At 36.4% G+C, this 18,956-nt stretch overlaps 1 protein-coding gene across 10 annotated transcripts in view; it reads left to right on the top strand.

Moving 5' to 3' along the window:
* The window catches only part of neo1b (neogenin 1b), a 131,962-nt gene that overhangs the window by 95,573 nt on the left and 17,433 nt on the right, over positions 1-18,956 (top strand). For 7 of the 10 annotated variants that reach the window (XR_014603820.1, XM_084095793.1, XM_084095796.1 and 4 more), the window contains exons 8-14: positions 6,810-7,032; positions 9,033-9,187; positions 12,528-12,676; positions 13,738-13,876; positions 15,380-15,429; positions 16,926-17,067; positions 17,995-18,105. Coding sequence is in view for 9 of the 10 variants with exons in the window: in XM_084095793.1 (XP_083951919.1) it covers positions 6,810-7,032; positions 9,033-9,187; positions 12,528-12,676; positions 13,738-13,876; positions 15,380-15,429; positions 16,926-17,067; positions 17,995-18,105 (969 nt within the window). In the remaining variant the exon portion in view is untranslated. The remainder of the gene's footprint in view (positions 1-6,809; positions 7,033-9,032; positions 9,188-12,527; positions 12,677-13,737; positions 13,877-15,379; positions 15,430-16,925; positions 17,068-17,994; positions 18,106-18,956) is intronic. The other 3 variants (XM_084095794.1, XM_084095792.1, XM_084095790.1) reach the window with 1 other exon arrangement.

Here is an 18,956-nt window from a genome sequence, read left to right as displayed (position 1 = left end):
AAATCAGTCCAGGCTCTTGTTGATTTCCTGCGGTGGGTGTACATGATCCTTCACTACTCATTTGCATTGGAGGTTCTTAGAAAATAAACATTATGGGATGGTTTACATAGAAATGAACATTCTGTTTTACTCACCGTCAAACCCATACGCCTTTCTTTCTTCCACAGAAGTCACAATGAAAGTCAGTGGGGTCCAAAACAAGCCCATTGATTTCCATTGTATGGACAAGTGCTGAGACTTGATATATCAATGTGGCTGTTAGCGGATCTATTAAAAATTAATAAAAATAAATTATTACAAATAAATGTTAACCAATTATAATTATAATAATATCTTCTTATTATTATTATTCTAAAATGTATCATTTTAATTGTAAATTGTATGAATTAAATTTAGGTTTCATTATGTTTGAGTTAATGATGACAGAATTTTAATCTCAGATTTCATATTTACAGATATGTCACTCCCTGCGAGTGTGAACACTGGCCTCACGAGCATTGGTGATGAAACACCTTTTTTCCTCATCTCCGTTCCTCCATTACAGGACATAATGCCAGTACATGATCTCGCTCGCTCCAGCTGTAATTGTGTGTCTGTGTGTAATGAGATCTGCTGGCATACTGTGGATTTCTGTTAAACATGTTGATGTCATGCATTACTCTGAGTATGATGGTAGGGGTGGGCAGCACCACCTCAATCCTCTCAGTATCACAAGATATAGTCATTTTTGCTGAAAATCCAATTTTGCAGTTTTTTTATATATTTTTTGCATTAAAAACCATGTAGTAATGCTTATTTTTGGATTATTCAGTCAATGGAATACTTTACAAATGAAAGGCATTTTATTTATTCAATAATGGAACCTGATATATTTTTATATTTTGGAAATTGGAATCCAAACCCTTCCATAAAACCATATTTGCATTATTTGCATTTAAATAAGGCATTTAAATTATAAATATGCAATATCACATACCTGAGCGAGTCCATAAATGCAACTGTTACAAAAAAATGTATTTTTAAAGAAATTATAATTAATTTTTTTCATTTATTAATTTTATAATAACTTTTTGTTGTTGTTATTATTCTTAATTTTACAATTATTATTTTTATTATTATGTTCATGAGTCATTTTCAGTCTCTAGATGCACACATCACAAAAACATGATTTTATTTATTTTTTAAATTTATAAAATTAAAATAATTCAACCCATTTTAATTTATATTTTTGTAATAAAATTGTATAAATATTATTCATTTACATTTATTATTCTGCGTGCCACCGTTTTGAACCTCTGACATCACGGGTCTAAATGCAGCAGTTACAAAAACATTTTCATTTTATTTCTCCAATAGCCTTGTAAATGTATCTACCGCAAAATACTTCTCGACACATTTCTCCCGACACACACTCCGCACCGTCCTACATGCTGGGAATGAAGAGTTATTTAGGCCCTGAAGCTCGTCACCATGTACCGTTTAAAGTTGTTCCCATCTAGACCTGTTGTGTGTGATTATGAGCGTGTTTACCGCGGTGAAGCCCTCATCTGACAAGCCTCTTGATTGGGATGTGATTTCTGCAGCGTCGGCCCTCTGGAGGTCTGCGGCTTTGGTTCTGCTGAGGTTCAAACTCTAATGATGAGCAATCAGATGTTATTGGATTGTGTGAATGGCTATTGATGAGCTGGCCGGGGTTCCTGTCAGGCGGTCGGGTTTTCCTGGCGGCAAACGTGGGGCGGATGAAGAGAGAGAATGTGAGCTAGTGGAAGAAAAATGTTTTTTTTGGTTTTTTACCCCTGCTGTGCGATTTGTGCGATCCTAAACGCCTCCATTCAGGAAGCTTTCTCTGTGTGCTTATAGGCCTTTTGGGCCTCGACAGGAAGAGCCACACGCGTTTCGCCCGCTTTCGCTCTCCACCCATCTAATGAAAACACCATTCCATAAATAACAGGACAGATATAAGTAAAGGTGTGAATCATTCCCGTTTCCTGAGCGGCGTGCCGTACTCAGTCTTCCTGTGGGATTGAGGTTACGCAAACAGACCCGTCAGGTGTGATCCAGTCTGTTTTGTAGTCATCAATCAACTTTTTTCAGTCAACTTTTTATATATATATATATATATGTGACCCTGGACCACAAAACCAGTCACAAGGGTCAATTTTTATAAATTGAGATTTAAACGTCATCTGAAAGCTGAATAAATAAGCTTTCCATTGATGTATGGTTTGTTAGGATAGGACAATATAAAACTATTTGAAAATCTGGAATCTGAGGGTGCAAAAAAATCGAAACATTGAGAAAATCTCCTTTAAAGTTCTCCATTTATGTTCACGATTGTGCAGCATTCACTCACAAAAATAAATGTTTTATATATTTACGGTAGGATTTACAAAATATCTTCATGGAACATGATCTTTACTCAATATCCTAATGATTTTTGGCATAAAAGATAAAATCGATAATTTTGACCCATACAATGTGTTGTTGGCTATTACCACAAATATACCCGCGCGACTTATGACTGGTTTTGTGATCCAGGGTCACATATAGCATAATAAAAGCAACAGTAGTTGGCCATTGTGCTGTACAACAGGACAAATATCTTTAAAAAAAATCAAGAAAGACTGCAAAATAAATGATAAAGAGAGTTTACATTAAAAAAAAATCAACATTTTAAAATCAAGGACAGTCGTAAGCCTGTGAACAGAGGTAGGATTTTAACTTGGATTTATAAACAGACTGTGGATATAGTCTCAGGAATGGAGAATTCAGACGATTTTGGACCAACAATAGAAAAAGCACGTTCACCCCTTGTCTAAAGTCTAGATCTCGGAAACATCAGCAGTCTTTGTTGAGATGGCCTTAATGATCTTGAAGAGTCATTTAATTTCTAAAGATCAGAGAGATATTTTGGAGCTAATCCGTTCATGGCTTTAAAAACAAAAATGATTGGGGAAAAGTCTGGCTGCTGCATTCACCATCTGAAGACGACTAACATAGGATTGACTCATTCCAATATAAAGAGAATTACAATAGTCAAGTCTAGATGAAACGAACGAAAGGATCACAAAAAACGTTTAGCCTTAGATAATAATCTTAATTGGGAAAAACTAGATTTAACTACAGCATTTATATGGTTATCAAATTTAAGAGCAGAATCAATTAATAACACCCAAGTTGTTCACAGAGTGTTTTACATAGTCATCAAGAGTTTTATAGAGGTATAAAGTGCTTGAAGAACCACTGATTTGGTTGATGAGGTAAAAGAACAATAAAAGACTTGGCAAGTTTTGGTAAAAGACAAAAAACTGGAGTTTTCTGGGTTGTTTCCTGAAGGTTTCTTACTCCACCCTCAAGTCTTGAGTTATAAACTCAAATAAACACCAATCACAGTGATGCTTGACTTGGTAAACACCGCTAATGAATTGTCTGGATAACTTGGTTTGGTTGTAGCAGCAGTTCGTGACTGCGCTGAGAAAACATTCTGGTGAAATTATCCCGATCTTTCATCTCAATAAGCGGACGTCTGAGGAGCGCTGAAGATCAAGGCTCGGAGCGTTCTCCTCTGGAAGTGAGACGAGTGTGTCGGGTTTGTAACCTTTGTAGTGCCAGCCTCTCTGTGCACGACGCCATCTGATCTTCAGAGGAAACACTTTAATGCCATTTTCACATCAACTTCAGCCATCACATCACTCCTCTCTTATCTGCCTCACCTCTCATTTATTAGCCTTTCTTTTCAACGATTTTCAGGAATGATGCACTGCGGTCCTGACACTGTGTGTTTTGGGTTTTAGATTTAACATGAAATGTCTTTATTACAACATACAGAATATTTCTCTGTATGTTTATTTTTTTTATGTATATATATATATATATATATATATATGTGTGTGTGTGTGTGTGTGTGTGTGTGTGTGTGTGTGTGTATTTAATTAATTACACGATATACACGATGTGGCAATTACTTAATCTAATTAATCTCTAATTAATTAATTAAATTGCCCCCAAAAGTCATTATTGTGTTAAATAAGAAAATAATCAAATAGACATTACAAGAAGTAATGTTGATTCAACATATAATTTATGAATATCTTATCATGGTTATTGGAGAAATATCAATATTAATATTTATTAGCATAAACTTTTAGGCTTCAATGGCCATGAGGGTGAGAAAATGATGACAGAATTTTCATTTTGGGGTGAACTTTACCTTTAATTGGGTTATTTATTAATATGGAAAAATTTAAATAAAAAATTAATGAAATGATACTCTAATATGAAACTAAAGCTGCCAGTAGGTGGTGGTAAATGTCTAAATGAGTAAGTCATTGAGTTATTCGATTTGTTCAAACGGCTGATTCGTTCAGGAGTAAATGGCTCTCTTTTATGAACGAGTCATTGAATCATTGGTTCACCCGATTGATTCGCTCAAACTAGTCATTCTGTTGCCCTGTTCATCATATCATGTGTGTTAAATGCGTGAAACACACATGCAAGTTAATATTGCTGTTTATTTGTGGTTTTACATCAGTACATATAAATTAATATGATAAAAAAAATGCAAACTAGAATTTTTAGTTCTTTTAATTAAACATTATGAATCTATTTGGGCTTCTTTTAAGTCAGATGCATAAACAGCAAGCTCTACATTACAAATCATCAAACGGCTGGAAATATAGAGATGTAACGTTTAGCGCTCCGCCATGCATACTGAATGAGAGGTACAGAACTTCAAACCCAAAAGTTACCCAGCATCCATTTTTGATCCTACTTCTATTGAACCAACACCCTCGGGTCTGCCTCCGATTTCTATTTCGTAGTGTATTTTTGGTGCATATCTAATAATGATAATAATATCCCAAGGTTCCTCCTGTGCTTGATGTCATTTCCTTTCTTAAGATCTTCCCTTTGAAGGGCAGCGTTAGCGGTTCCCCCCAGCTGTGAAGAGATTAGGCTGTTAAATAAATAAATAAAGTTATTAATGTAGCAGGATAAAGTCATAAAGTTGCAATCATTTTCATCAAGTCCAATGCAGACATTGTTTTCATCATCAGGGGTCATTCATGACGTTTTATGTTCATCCATTAAGTCAAGTCATTTATACAGCGCTTTTAACAATATAGACTGTTTCAAAGCAGCTTTACAGAGATAATAGGAAATTACAGTAACAGAGATTGTTTAGGCTTTACAGCAGCTCTAGAATAAAGTTATTGTCCAGATAAAGTTAGTTTTGATTGATTCACTTCCGTCACAAAGATCATTAGTTATTAACTTAGGGACCGCTAACACAACACCGTTCTCACAGAAAACCCTTAACGCAATCCGGCCCGTTCATTTGCACAAAACTCGACTCGAGAATGCAAACCTTGAAAAAGTTTCCAAGATGCAGGTGTTAAATAAGTTTGGAAAAAAAAGTTATCTCCGCACAAACTATCTTATCAGTCTTATCAGGAGTCTAATCTTTCCCTATCTGTCCTCATGCTGAGTCAGGAATCTCAGGATAGGATCGGGAAGCTCACGGGTTTGGCTTCTCACGTCTCCAGCTGGTCTCTGATGCCCGTTTCTGTGCCAGACACTGCAGACTGACACACACCTCGCCCACACACTCGTTTATTCGGGCGCTGAAAGGGTGTCACTCACACCTGAGAGTGAAGCCCGGACACAAGCTGTGAGGGGGGCGAACTTTCATTGTGCTCTATTCTGTTCTACTCTACTCTATTCTCATATTTCCATCAAGAGTTGTTGTTTGTCTTGAAGGTTTCTCCTCATTGGTGCACTGGGCTGGTTTTCTGCAAACAAGTCTAATGAATAGACGCCTTTTTTTTTCCAGTTTCACACGAATCGTTTTCCAATCCACACATCCTCTGAGAGACGATTGGCCGATCACACAGGATTCAGTGTTACATGGCCTTGCTAATGTCTTTGTGTTGGAAGTCGGAGTTGTTGAGCGACATTTGGCGAGAATTGTTTTCCCTAAAGCAAGACTCATCCCCAGGATTGACATTTTTCAAAGAATATTTAAAATAATATTGAATACTAGAAATTTATATTTAATTTTATTAGTAATAAATAAAATATTTAAATTCATTAGTAATAATCAAAAATGTATTTACATAGATTATGTGTGTGTGCGTGCATATTAAGTGTATATATTTATAATATAATTTATATATTTTTTATTATTTTGTCCAAAATTCTGAAACCACTAGTAAAACTGTTCTTATTTTGCATTTTTATTTATTTCGTTCTTTTTTTTCATTACAAATTATACTAGTTGTATATAATATATGTATTTATTTTTACACGTATGATTGACTGTATAGTTATAGCTGTATATAATAGAATATATTTGTTTACACACACGCAGATATAGATAGATGGACGGATTATTCTTCTGCAGTAAATAATCCCTGCACATCACCACCAGATTCCTCTGATTTGCATCCACGACACTTTTGTGAAATGTGCTATTTTTATCTACTTGAGATGTAGTCATCAGTGTGTTTTAATTGCAGGGACAGATGTGAAAGAGTAATTAACATTGTGCTTCTGATATGAATGTTAATGCTATGCCTTCCCCTCAGTGTTCGTAACATGCTGCATGTTTAGCCTGGCGTCGAGCCTCCATCTCCTGCTCTGTCTCATAGTAAAGTTGCCGTTTCGTTTTAATTTTTAAGTCATTGTAGTTGTCTTTTCTTTTACGTCAATTATTTTATGTTCTTTTCTTTTTCTTTTTTCCTCGCCCCCCCCTCCTCTTTATCTATAATTTACCCCTCATGTTGCCCCTCCCATCACAATCACCCTCCAAGACGTTGCCCTTCCTTCTACTGTCCCTTCATTGACCGATGCCACTACTGACCATGTAGCGTCCAGTCCTGCCGAGCGCAACGGTCCCGCTCCTTCTGCCCCGCGTGATGTTGTGGCGTCGCTGGTGTCCACTCGATTCATCAAGCTGACCTGGCGTCTACCTGCCGAACCGCACGGGGACAACATCACCTACTCTGTGTTCTACAGTCTGGACGGCACTAACAGGTGAAGTCAAAGACAAGTCACAATGTGTTTCTATAGCACATTTAAAAGCATCAGAGTTGCACCACAAAGTGCTGTACAATAAAACATTGAGCATATAGAAAAAGAAAGCATGCAGCATACAAAATATAAATACATTAAACAACATGCAATAAAAAGTAAAAATAAAAACGTATCTAATCTAATCGAAAGCCAGAGAGAACAAATAAGATTTAAGACCCGATTTAAAACTGGCTAATGAAGGAACAGACCTCACATTACGGTTAAAGATGCTGAAAGATGTAAATAGCGGTTTATGTGGGCCACCTCTGCTGGTTGTTAAAGGGGTGGTTGATTATGATTTCACTTTTCTAACTTTAGTTAGTGTGTAATGTTGCTGTTTGAGCATAAACAACATCTGCAAAGTTACGACGCTCAAAGTTCAAAGCAAAGGGAGATATTTGTTTTTTAAAGAAATCACTTTTTAAGGACTACAACAAACGGCTGGTGGAGACTACACCACATTCCTCCCGGGTTAGTGACATCACCAACCCTAAAATGTACATAAACCCGCCCCCTGAACACGATTTATAGATTATCAAGACAGAATATGCTAATTAAAGATAGTTAACTCCACATCAGCAACATAAACTCATCAACTAACCATTCAGAAATGTCCTGTTGCTTCTACATGTTGTCACTTCTTCTTGAGTCTCTCCATCATTGTCCAACTCCAGTTTAAACATAAAAGGCAGAACAGTTTCTATAATATTTTAGTGCTTGTCTGTGAGGTAATCGGAGCTGCTAACACACACACACACACACACATACACAAGCTCTTGAAGCTCCGCCCTCTGCTGGGAGCAGCAGCTCATTTGCATTTAAAGGGACACACACGAAACAACGCGTTTTTACTGACCCTCAAAAAGGGTAAGTTTTAACATGCTGTATAAAATTATCTGTGGAGTATTTTGAGCTAAAACTTCACACACACTGAGACAACAGAGACTTATTTTACATATTGTAAAAAGGGGCATTATACCACCCCCTTAAAGGAACAGGATACACAAATTGTAACACTGCTAATAGTTTGAATAGCATACTTCACATACTTATTGTGCAGTATTCACAAAGATGCAAGCAAACGTTTAGGATTTTGGAGTACTGATGGTTAAATTAATCGACCACTTATCTAAATATTTGGTGAGATGCGTCCTTATCAGTGTATATTCTGTGTGCAGAATGAGAATTTTCTGAATAAAACAAAAAATACATGGATAAACTACTAGAATTGACTAAATAAGTAGTATACAACCAAATCAAAGTGCGAAAGGTACTGTATCCCACAATGCAATGCATTCTATGTACCATTTCCCATGTGACATCCAGGGATGATATTATTATTATCTAAAACTGTTAAAAACATTTTTGTTAATTGAAATAAATCTGAAATAAAATACAAAATATATATATACATTTTTATTTTAGCTTTTATAAAAGCTAAAATAAAATGTATTATATGTTTGTTTGAATATATATTTATATTATCTTAACTAAACAAAATGTTAAGTTGAAGCACAAAAATTACTAACTGGAAATAAAACTAAAACTCAAATAGATTTTATTTTTTATGACAAATTACTATAAATTATACTAAAATGAAAACTGAATATGTAAAAATTAAAGTTATTTCAAAATACTATTAAAGTACTGGTGACCTAGACACTTTTTAGCCAAATTCTAGTCGGATTATTTGACTAAATTAAATGATCTAACCATCAAACCTATCCTATAAACAAAGTTAGCTTTGATCATATATATAATTTTGCTTTGCAAGATTATCTTCAAACTGTTTCTGTAGAAGATCAAACTCATACTTGCATTGCATAATTAATTGCATTCTGACACATTTCGGATCACGTCGACACAAAATCTAGAAACCTATGCGTTCCCGTACTTTGACTAGCATGTCTCAGACCTCAAAACACAGCTCATATCTCATATTACTGTGGTTTTGCTCACAGGGAGCGTGTGGAGAACACCAGCGGACCGGGAGAGATGCAGGTCACCATTCAGAACCTCGTCCCCGACACCAAGTACACGTTTCGGGTGGTCGCGTCCAACGCTAACGGCCCGGGCGAGAGTTCTGCCCCGCTTACAGTGGCCACCCAGCTGGAGGGTAAAACACCAACACACACATGTACACACTTCAAGCACAGGTTTGACCACTGGCCAGGTCTGAGGTTTCTCTTTCTACACCTCTCGCACGCCCACACTAGTCCTGTTTGTGCGTGTCCAAACCTTCCGCCCGCTTGTTTACAGGAAGGAGTTGATCTGGGACTCGCTGCTTGTCTTGAGGTTTCTTCACAGACAGGCTCTTTCTGTACAGGCTGGCACTCCTGAATGAGTGTGGCATTGTACACAGCATCTGTCAGGATGGTTTTCATGGATACAGGGACCAGTGTTAATGAGACGAGAGGTATGGTCGGAGCTGTCAGGAAAGCTGATCTCACGGGATGAAAGGAGACTGTTGCTCCTGGTGCGTGTCCACGGTCGAGTGTAAACACCAACGGCCTGATGTGCATAGCACAGATACACACAAAAGGAGAAAGAAACTGCATCCCAGCTTGTGAGATATCTGACATGTAGTATGTGAGATCAGCATTGTGCATCCAGAATCAAATAGTAGGGATGCGCCGATATGAAAACTTTTGTCGACACCGATAATTCTTTGTACTTGAAAGCTGATATCCGATATATTGTCCGATAAATCTAAATCCAAATTTTACATTTACGCATTTGGCAGATGCTTTTATCCAAAGCGACTTACATTGCATTTCAAGGTACACATTTACATTCTTATCAGTTCTTGCTTTCCCTGGGAATCGAACCCATGACCTTGGCGTTGCAAGCGCCAATGCTCTACTGTTTGAGCTACAGGAAAGCTGTATATTTTTATATAATTTTCAGAGCCTGATTACAAAAACAAAAGTCTCACCATTAAAAGCCATGACCCAAGCACACAATTATGATGTTCTCATTATAATGTTATGTAGCTTATATGACAGACTTGCGCTGCACATGTTGCTCTGAACTGTATTTTCCTTTTTTGAAGTGATTTCAATCATATTTCAAGCAATTCAAAACCATCATGTTGATCAGTGCGCATCTGAAGTGTCTCAGCTGAAGAAAATAATCCATTATTTATCAGCTTTAAAGGGTTAGTTCACCCAAAAATGAAAATTCTGTCAGTAATTACTCACCCTCATGTTGTTCCAACCGCGTAAGACCTTCGTTCATCTTCGGAACATAAATTAAGATATTTTTGATGAAATCTGAGAGCTGATCACTCCTCCATAGGCTTCTAAGGCATTATAACTTGCTGGCCCAGAAAAGTTATTAAAGAGATCGTTAATATAGTCCAAGTGACTACAGTGGCTCAATCTTAAGTATATCAAGCGACGAGAATACTTTTTGTGTGCAAAAACAAACAAAAATAACGACTTTATTCCACTGTTCATTTCCTTCTCTCTGGGCCTCTAGTTGGTTCACGTAGTGTTTTTGCGCTGCGCGTCTGTGTTACACGTCACCACGTAGGCTTACTATTGGCCGACGCTGGTCATGTGTGTAACACAGACACGCAGCGCAAAAACAACGAGGCCCAGAGAGAAGGAAATGAATAGTGGAATAAAGTCGTTATTTTTGTTTGTTTTTGCGCACAAAAAGTATTCTCGTCGCTTGATATACTTAAGATTGAGCCACTGTAGACACTTGGACTATATTAACGATCTCTTTAATAACTTTTCTGGGCCAGCAAGTTTCGGTCACCTAGCAGCCTATGGAGAAGTGATCCAGCTCTCAGATTTCATCAAAAATATCTTAATTTATGTTCCGAAGATGAACGAAGGTCTTACGCGGTTGGAACAACATGAGGGTGAGTAATTACTGACAGAATTTTCATTTTTGGGTGAACTAACCCTTTAATATATCGGACAAGTTTTCTTATCGGGTAACATTTAAAATGGACATATATCGGCCGATGCCAATATGGTGGATGATATATCGTGCATCCCTATAGAATAGTGCCTGGATGGTGCATTACTTCTTGGTGGATTTTCATAGTTTGTCAATTCATGCTAATATTGCCCACAAGCCCTGGCAACACCCTGACAACACCCTGACAACATGTTTCGTCTTAATGTGCATGATTTTCCATGTTCTTCTGATGAAAAACATTACTTTTAAAATCACCTGTCAAATAACAAAAAATCATGTTCCAATCCATTTCTGATGGATTAATTGCCAAATTCCATTTTTTGTTTCTTGTTAATAAATATGCCATTCGCAAATACACTGTTCAAAGGTTTGAGGTCAGTATGATTTTCTTTTATTAATACTTTTATTCACCACTACTTTTATTTCAAATAAACACTGTTCTTTTGAACTTTTTATTCATCAAAGAAACCTGGAAAAAAAAAAATCGGTTTCCATAAAATATGTTTTCAATATTGATAATAATCATAAAAGTTTCTTGAGCATCAAATCATTATATTAGAATGATTTCGGAAGGATCATGTGACACTGAAGACTGGAGTAATGATGCTGAAAATTCAGATTTAATCACAGGAATAAATTGTATTTTAAAATATATTCATATAGAAAACAGTTACTTTAAATTGAAATAATATTTCACAATTTTTACTGCATTTTTGTTCAAATAAATGTAGCCTTAAAACGACTTCTTTCAAAAACATTAACAAAACTTATTCTTATCTTATTTTTATTTCTTGTAAAGCATCTACTCTTAATAACATAACATATTTAATATATAAAAATTATTATCAAGACAATTTCTGATACTATAATCTCAACCTATTACAAATGAAGTTGGGATTCATCCTAGTAAAATCAGAAGTGTTTGTTATTCTGTGGATCACCAGCACTTCCCGTTTGACTTATACGGACAAAACGAATTAAAGCAACACAGTTTTCTCTTTCTAGGTCTTTCTAGGTCAGAACTCCTCCATTTCCTTTGCATCCCACACGTGGACCACAATGCATTTCACTCGTTTGAAGTGTTGAAATATACACAGCGGGATTCTGATGCTGCTTTCTCGCCAGAATATTCTTCTTTTACCATGTGATACTGTCATTATTTAAAGTATCCAGCTGCGGTGTGTTGAAACATGTCGTCTTTTGTCACTACGCGCTGTTGAAGTTTGCAAAAGCAAAAAAAAAAAAGTGTCAACCAAAAGAAAAAAGCAGCTTCAAGTAGATCTGTAAGCAGTGGAAGACACTGTGAAGAAATTACTTCAGTGGTCCTTTGTGTTTCAAACATGTACTTAAAGTTGAAGTACAGACAAACACGCCTTCATTTCTTCTGCTTTCGTTCAGTTCTTGTTCCTAAAACTTTATAAAACAGGAATAACTTTAGGGTTTTAGTTTTGTGCAGATTTGTACCTATATTTTTATTATTTTTTTAGTTGTAGCTGATCTTCCTCTCTCCTTCCATCTCTCAGTTCAGGTCCCGGGTCCGGCCCCGAATCTGCAGGTGGTCTCAGTCGGACCCGCATCAGTCGCTCTGAGCTGGGAGAGACCGGTCAATGGGAACGGGGACATTCAGACATACAAACTCTTCTACAGTGAGAAGGGGCAAGACTCAGAGCAGGTGAACTCTTCATCATCATGAGCTCATTAACATATGACCGCCCACATTTACATATCAGTGCATATGTAGCATTTAGCAACTTGACCTTAAACTAACAAAGAATTACCATGGGATTATACATTATATACATTAAAACCACAAAAAAAAAAAAAAATTATTACCATGTATTTTTATAGTTATACCATGATTTTATTTGGATAGATACCATAGTTATACCATGTTTTTTTTTTTTTTTTTACATCATTTTTTTTTTTTTTTACATTTACTAATGTAATTAGTAGGCTACTAATGTTAATATATTTTTGCACATTTACTGTGATAATACGTTTTTTTACATGTATTTTTTGTACATTTACTGTGATAATACATTTTTTACATGTATTTTTTGCACATTTACTGTGATTATAACAAGTTTTACATGTATTTTTTGCACATTTAATTTTAATTACATTTTTTTTTACATATATTTTTGCACATTTACTGTTATAATACCAAGTTGTTGTTTATTTACATGTATTTTTTGCACATTTACTATGGTAATACAATGGGGTTTTTTTACATTTACTATGGTAATTCTTTGCTTTTTAAATATTTTGTGCATGTTTACTATGACAACACTTTTTTGGCATTAGTGTATTGGACACTGGTGATGTTGTGCGTTTTAATAAAATAAAATAAAAAAAGAGTAAAATTTACTCTGGTAATACCATGTTTTTGGCACAGTTGTTTTAGACATGTACAATGGTGAAGTTTTTTTGTTGTTGTTTTTTTCGCTCTTTGGTCATCATACCTTGGTAATACCATATATACAGTATGCCATGATATATGAATATGGTGATCATACAATACCATAGCATATATCAGAATACCCTGGTATTACCTAACAACACCGCACTTTTTTGTAAAGGCAGTGTGAAATACATCGGTAGTTTTCACACGTAAAGATGGAGGGTGACCATATCCGAGGTTAATTATATAGTTTTAAAGAAGTACTACAGTAAAAAGTCCAGATGCAAAAGTGCAGATCTAGTCCTTCATGTTGTTTGTGTTTGTTTGTGCAGGACGTGGACGTCACGGGTCTGTCCTACACCATGACGGGGCTCAAGAAGTTCACAGAGTACAGTTTCAGGGTTGTGGCGTACAACAAACACGGCCCTGGCGTCTCCACTGACGACGTTACGGTCCGAACGCTGTCTGACGGTGAGCTTCATGAAGCTTCATGTTACTTTGAACCTCGACGACTTTGATTTTCCTCTCTCTGCCTTGACTTGGACTTCAAATAGCACTTAAAAGTGCCTTTACTGCTGATGAAGATTTGACATTCACGCTGATTTGTCAGTGAATTGATCTTCGTATTCATGAGCATGTTTTTGTGTCAGCGTTGTCTCGAGACTCGTCAAAAGACTGCGCCGTGTAAGTGACATGCTAACATGATTGTATAACGTGAAGCAAATAGCATGACACAGAAAACAACTGCCTCTGTTCTCAGCTACATGAAGTCTGTGCACAAAATATTGATTTTCCAGTTAATCTGATTCAGTTTTATTTGATTAATTATTTGAGTAAAGCTCAATTGCAATGCGCAATCTGGTGGCTGAATATAGAGTCTGTTCAAGACTATCGTCTGTTTGTTTATATTCATTTATTAACAATATATATTTATTGTTTAATTTATTGTTTTTTTAATCTGATTCAGATTTATTTGATAAATGACTCCTCAGAATAGAATCAAATTGATCTAAAAAAAAAAAGTATTTAATTTAAATTTAAATATATTAATTAAAAAAATATTAAACATTTATATAAAATTTATATTACAGCATCTCCGCTTCAGGAGCACGACTATTGCCCCTCTCTCTCTCTCTCTCTCTCTCTCTCTCTCTCTCTCTCTCTCTCTCTCTCTCTCTCTCTCTCTCTCTCTCTCTCTCTCTCTCTCTCTCTCTCTGTCTGTCTCTGTCTCTCTCTCTCTCTGTCTCTCTCTGTCTCTGTCTCTCTCTCTCTCTCTGTTTCTCTCTCTGTCTCTCTCTCTCTCTCTCTCTCTGTCTCTCTCTCTGTCTCTCTCTCTCTCTCTCTCTCTCTCTCTCTCTCTCTCTGTCTCTCTCTCTCTCTCTCTCTGTCTCTCTGTCTCTCTGTCTCTCTCTCTGTCTCTCTCTCTCTCTCTCTGTCTCTCTCTGTCTCTCTCTCTCTCTCTCTGTCTCTCTCTGTCTCTCTCTCTGTCTCTCTCTCTCTCTCTCTCTCTCTCTCTCTCTCTCTCTCTCTCTCTCTCTCTCTCTCTCTCTCTCTGTCTGTCAGAGAAAGTCCTCCGGGAAGACAGCGGGCATGTGACAGGTGGTGTTGTAATCGTACTCTCTCACTCCACTCCACTTGGGACGTGACTGGAAGTGTAACGCAAGTGTAAATAATATAACGAAGTGTTTTATTAAAGTGAGCCGTTAACGTTGGCAAGCACACAAACGCACACAAACAACGGCTGCTACTGTCTCTGCCGCCAGTGCCATCCTCCAGTGTTCATCTGAAGGAACAAGAAAAAAAACCCACCCACGACTGCATCCTAAAATAAACAACCGTCACAGAGTCTTTGAATGAGAGTCTCTGTGGATAAACCAATTATTTCGCCGGAGCTTTGCAGCTCGGGTTCTCCGAGCGGCGCGTGTCGCTGGGCTTTCGCTCTTCGCTCAATAATAAATCTGATTTGTGTTTCAGTGCCGAGCGCCCCTCCACAGAACCTTACTCTGGAGGTCCTGAACTCAACGGTAAGATCCTCTGTTATTTCTACAGTGTCCTCCTGGTGCTTAATGTTTTAGTGCTGGAGTGATTAAAGATCTGCTATTATCAGTGTGATCTTGATGAAGACTCGTCAGGTCAGAAAAATTACCATGTTCCCATACTAGAGCTGCACAATTAATCATTAAAAGACGGCGATCTCGATTCAAACACCCACGCCATCTTATTCCTAAATGACGGCTATTCAGCTCTGTCTATTAAACCTTCGACAGCTACGATCACAGCGAACATTCAGATCTGCTGCTGACAGGGAGAGGTGTGTAATTATTTCTGTATAATTATTTCTGCTAGTTATTCAGATTATCACAGAAGTGCTGGACTAAAAGTGTATATTTGGGATATAAACACTGTTGTCTAAGGTAGCGATCAAAATAGAGCAAATCACCTTTTTGAAAGTAACTTAGCATTTCAATTACATTATTACACCAGTAGGTGGCGACAAGAGACTGCTAATAATGTATTCGTCATTGAATCATTCATTCAAGAGATTCATTAAAAAAAATGCTGATTTTATCCAGTCATAAAACAAGTGAAGTTTTTGTGTGAGTCACTGAATCATTCATTCAAACCGATATATATTTTTTTATATATAATTAAAAAATATATATAATGCAGCAATTTTGCTGAGTAAATTACATGTTAATTTGTTTAGTTTTTGTTTTTTTAATTATTATTAATGGCAGAATATATACTAAAAGGGTGGATAACCACATTATATATGTTTTTATTATTTAGCTTTTTATTATTTATTTTTTGTGTTGCAGTATTTAGAAAATATGGGTGAAAATGTGCATAACTGTCATCAGAACAAAAAATCTAATGGGCTTAAAAATAGGCCAGTTTTTCCTTATGCAAAATAGAATATGGGTGAAGTTGTGCTTCTTTGTCATAAATAATTATGACAGAATGCAAGCCAAAAATCTTAATGACCTTAAGATTAGACCAGTTTACCTTATGCAAATATATTAATTTTGGGGTGAAATGTGACCCGGGCATGTTCTTGTGAGGTCCATCCAATTATGAGAATTTTGGCAGAAACTATAGTTACCACAGTGCTACTAACTTACTTTTACTAACTTACTTTAACTCCATTAAAACGAATAATTATTCATTAGTCGCAACCCAAAATAGAAGTGTTTAATTATCAGAACCGTCCAAATGCAGGAAGATTTTATAACTTCACATGCGTGTTTCCCACCGTCAGGACTGGATCATCTCCTGTTTCATAAAGCATTCTGGGTTTTTTTCTTCATTCATTACTGCGTCGCCTGAAGGCTGTGCTTCTCTCAGCTGTCTTTCTGAAATTAACTCATGACACATGACAGCATTAGCTCTGACAGCTCTCTGGCTCAGGTGCAGCTCTAGACGCTTATATAATACGCTCCCAGAAGCCTACCTGCTCAATTAAAATGCACTAACTCTACTCATGTTGAAAGCTCACCAAGTGCCCTGTTTCATGCCCCAGAGCATCATGGTCCGCTGGCAGGCTCCCCCCCCTGGTACCCTGAATGGAGAGCTGATGGGATATAAACTACGCTACCGGAAAGGACTGAGGAGGGCCGACGCTATAGAGATCTCAACCTCACAGCTCTTTCAGCTCATTGATGGTATTATTTTAGTAATATTTTGGTAACACTTTACAATAAGGTTCATTACTTAACATTAGTTATGAACTAATAATGAACTGCACTTCAACAGCATTTATTAGCTTTGTTCATGTTAATTTTCAACATTGTTAACATTAGTTAATGCACAGTGAACTTACATGAACAAACAATGAACAGCTTTATTTTTATTAACTAACATTAACAAAGATTAATAAATACAGTGACCAGAGTTTTCTATTTGAATATATTTTAAATTGTAATTTATTCCTGTGATCAAAGCTGAATTTTCATCATCATTACTCCAGTCTTCAGTGTCACATGATCCTTCAGAAATCACTCTAATATGATGATTTATTAATATGATTATTATCAATGTTGAAAACAGTTGTGGACAATTTTTTTTTTTTTCAGGATTGTTTGATTTTATTTATTTGAAATAGATTTTTTTGTAACATTATAAATGTCTTTACTGTATTTTTTTATCAATTTAATGCATCCTTGCTGAATACAAGCATTGATTTATTTTATTTCTATACCGGCTGCCAAATTATGAGATAATATTAAATATATATATATATTTATGGCAGCATTTCCCAATGGTATCAATGTCAAAATTGTGGCTAGTAACTTTGGAAAACCACAAGCTTTTAGTTGATTGGGCTTTTATGTTTTGTTTTTATCTCTGATAGTTTTATCTGTGTTTTATTGTTTATCTTTAATTTAAATTGTTGCACTTTTTAAAGCACTTTGTGATTTCTATCTGTGATAGGTCCTATATAAATAAAGTTTACTTGCTTACTTATTTACTTACTTACAGTGACTGGTGAGCAAAAAAGTTGCTGTCAAGCCCTGGTAACACATATATATTTTGCGTATTTAATTCACCAAATCCTAAGCCTAAGTTTTTTTCTTTTTGTGGTCTTTAAGGTCTGGAGAAAGGAAAGGTTTACACGGTGAGAGTGTCGGCGACCACCGTGAACGGAACCGGTCCGACGACGGAGTGGATCGCGGCGGAAACCTTCGAGAACGACCTAGACGGTAACCAATCACGAAAACAAATTCCCACACTTTATTTGAATGTCCGTCGTCACAGATAAGATCACCGCTGGACGCCATTACACGCATTACTCCACTATGACTCGTTGAGAATCAACGTAAGAGCTTGTGCAAAAGAGAAAACAAAACACCAAAATGAATAAACGCATCAAAACAGAGGACAACTAATCTAACTTAATGACTTGAACATACCTGAATATCAAACAAAATACCAGCAAACAAGTAATCTTGATACAAAGAAAACAAATCAAAACAACAACATGAAGAGAACCGTGCCTTGTTCTCCATTTAAACCAGGACATGTTTGGAGCACATGCGCAAAATTAATACGCCGAATATGTTTCAATGTATTTTCTTCAATGAATTTGACATTCACTCGCGTGACCTCCGTTACCATAACACAAATGAAACCCAAGATCAGAAAATTAGATACTATACAAAAATAAAAAATAAATACATCGTTTAAGGACTGTGAAAATTTGAAAATAATAAAGCAGACAATATAAAACGAACTTGAACGAGTGGCGTTATTTCTGTTAGATCAAACGGCAGAGTTCATCAATACTGAAAGAACCGCTGGATAATTCACTCGTTAAACTCTCTGACTGCCGGAGACGGGAATCCTGGGAAAATGGCATTTGTTTAATGCACTTCTATTGTTGAAGGAAAAGCCTTTGAGTTATTTGGATTAATATGTCCGTTTAATCTCTCAGAAGCGCAGCACAAAAGGAAACTTTACACTAGCGCATCGCCGCTGAGTTGGTTACAGTGAATCCAATTGATTTCAGGCTTGGGAAAACGCTGATGTGATTTACTCGTGACATCGGGCTCGG

Source organism: Abramis brama, assembly GCF_963993115.1.
Source record: "Abramis brama genome assembly, chromosome: 20".
NCBI lineage: Eukaryota > Metazoa > Chordata > Actinopteri > Cypriniformes > Leuciscidae > Abramis > Abramis brama.
This window is presented reverse-complemented; position numbering and strand designations above follow the sequence as displayed.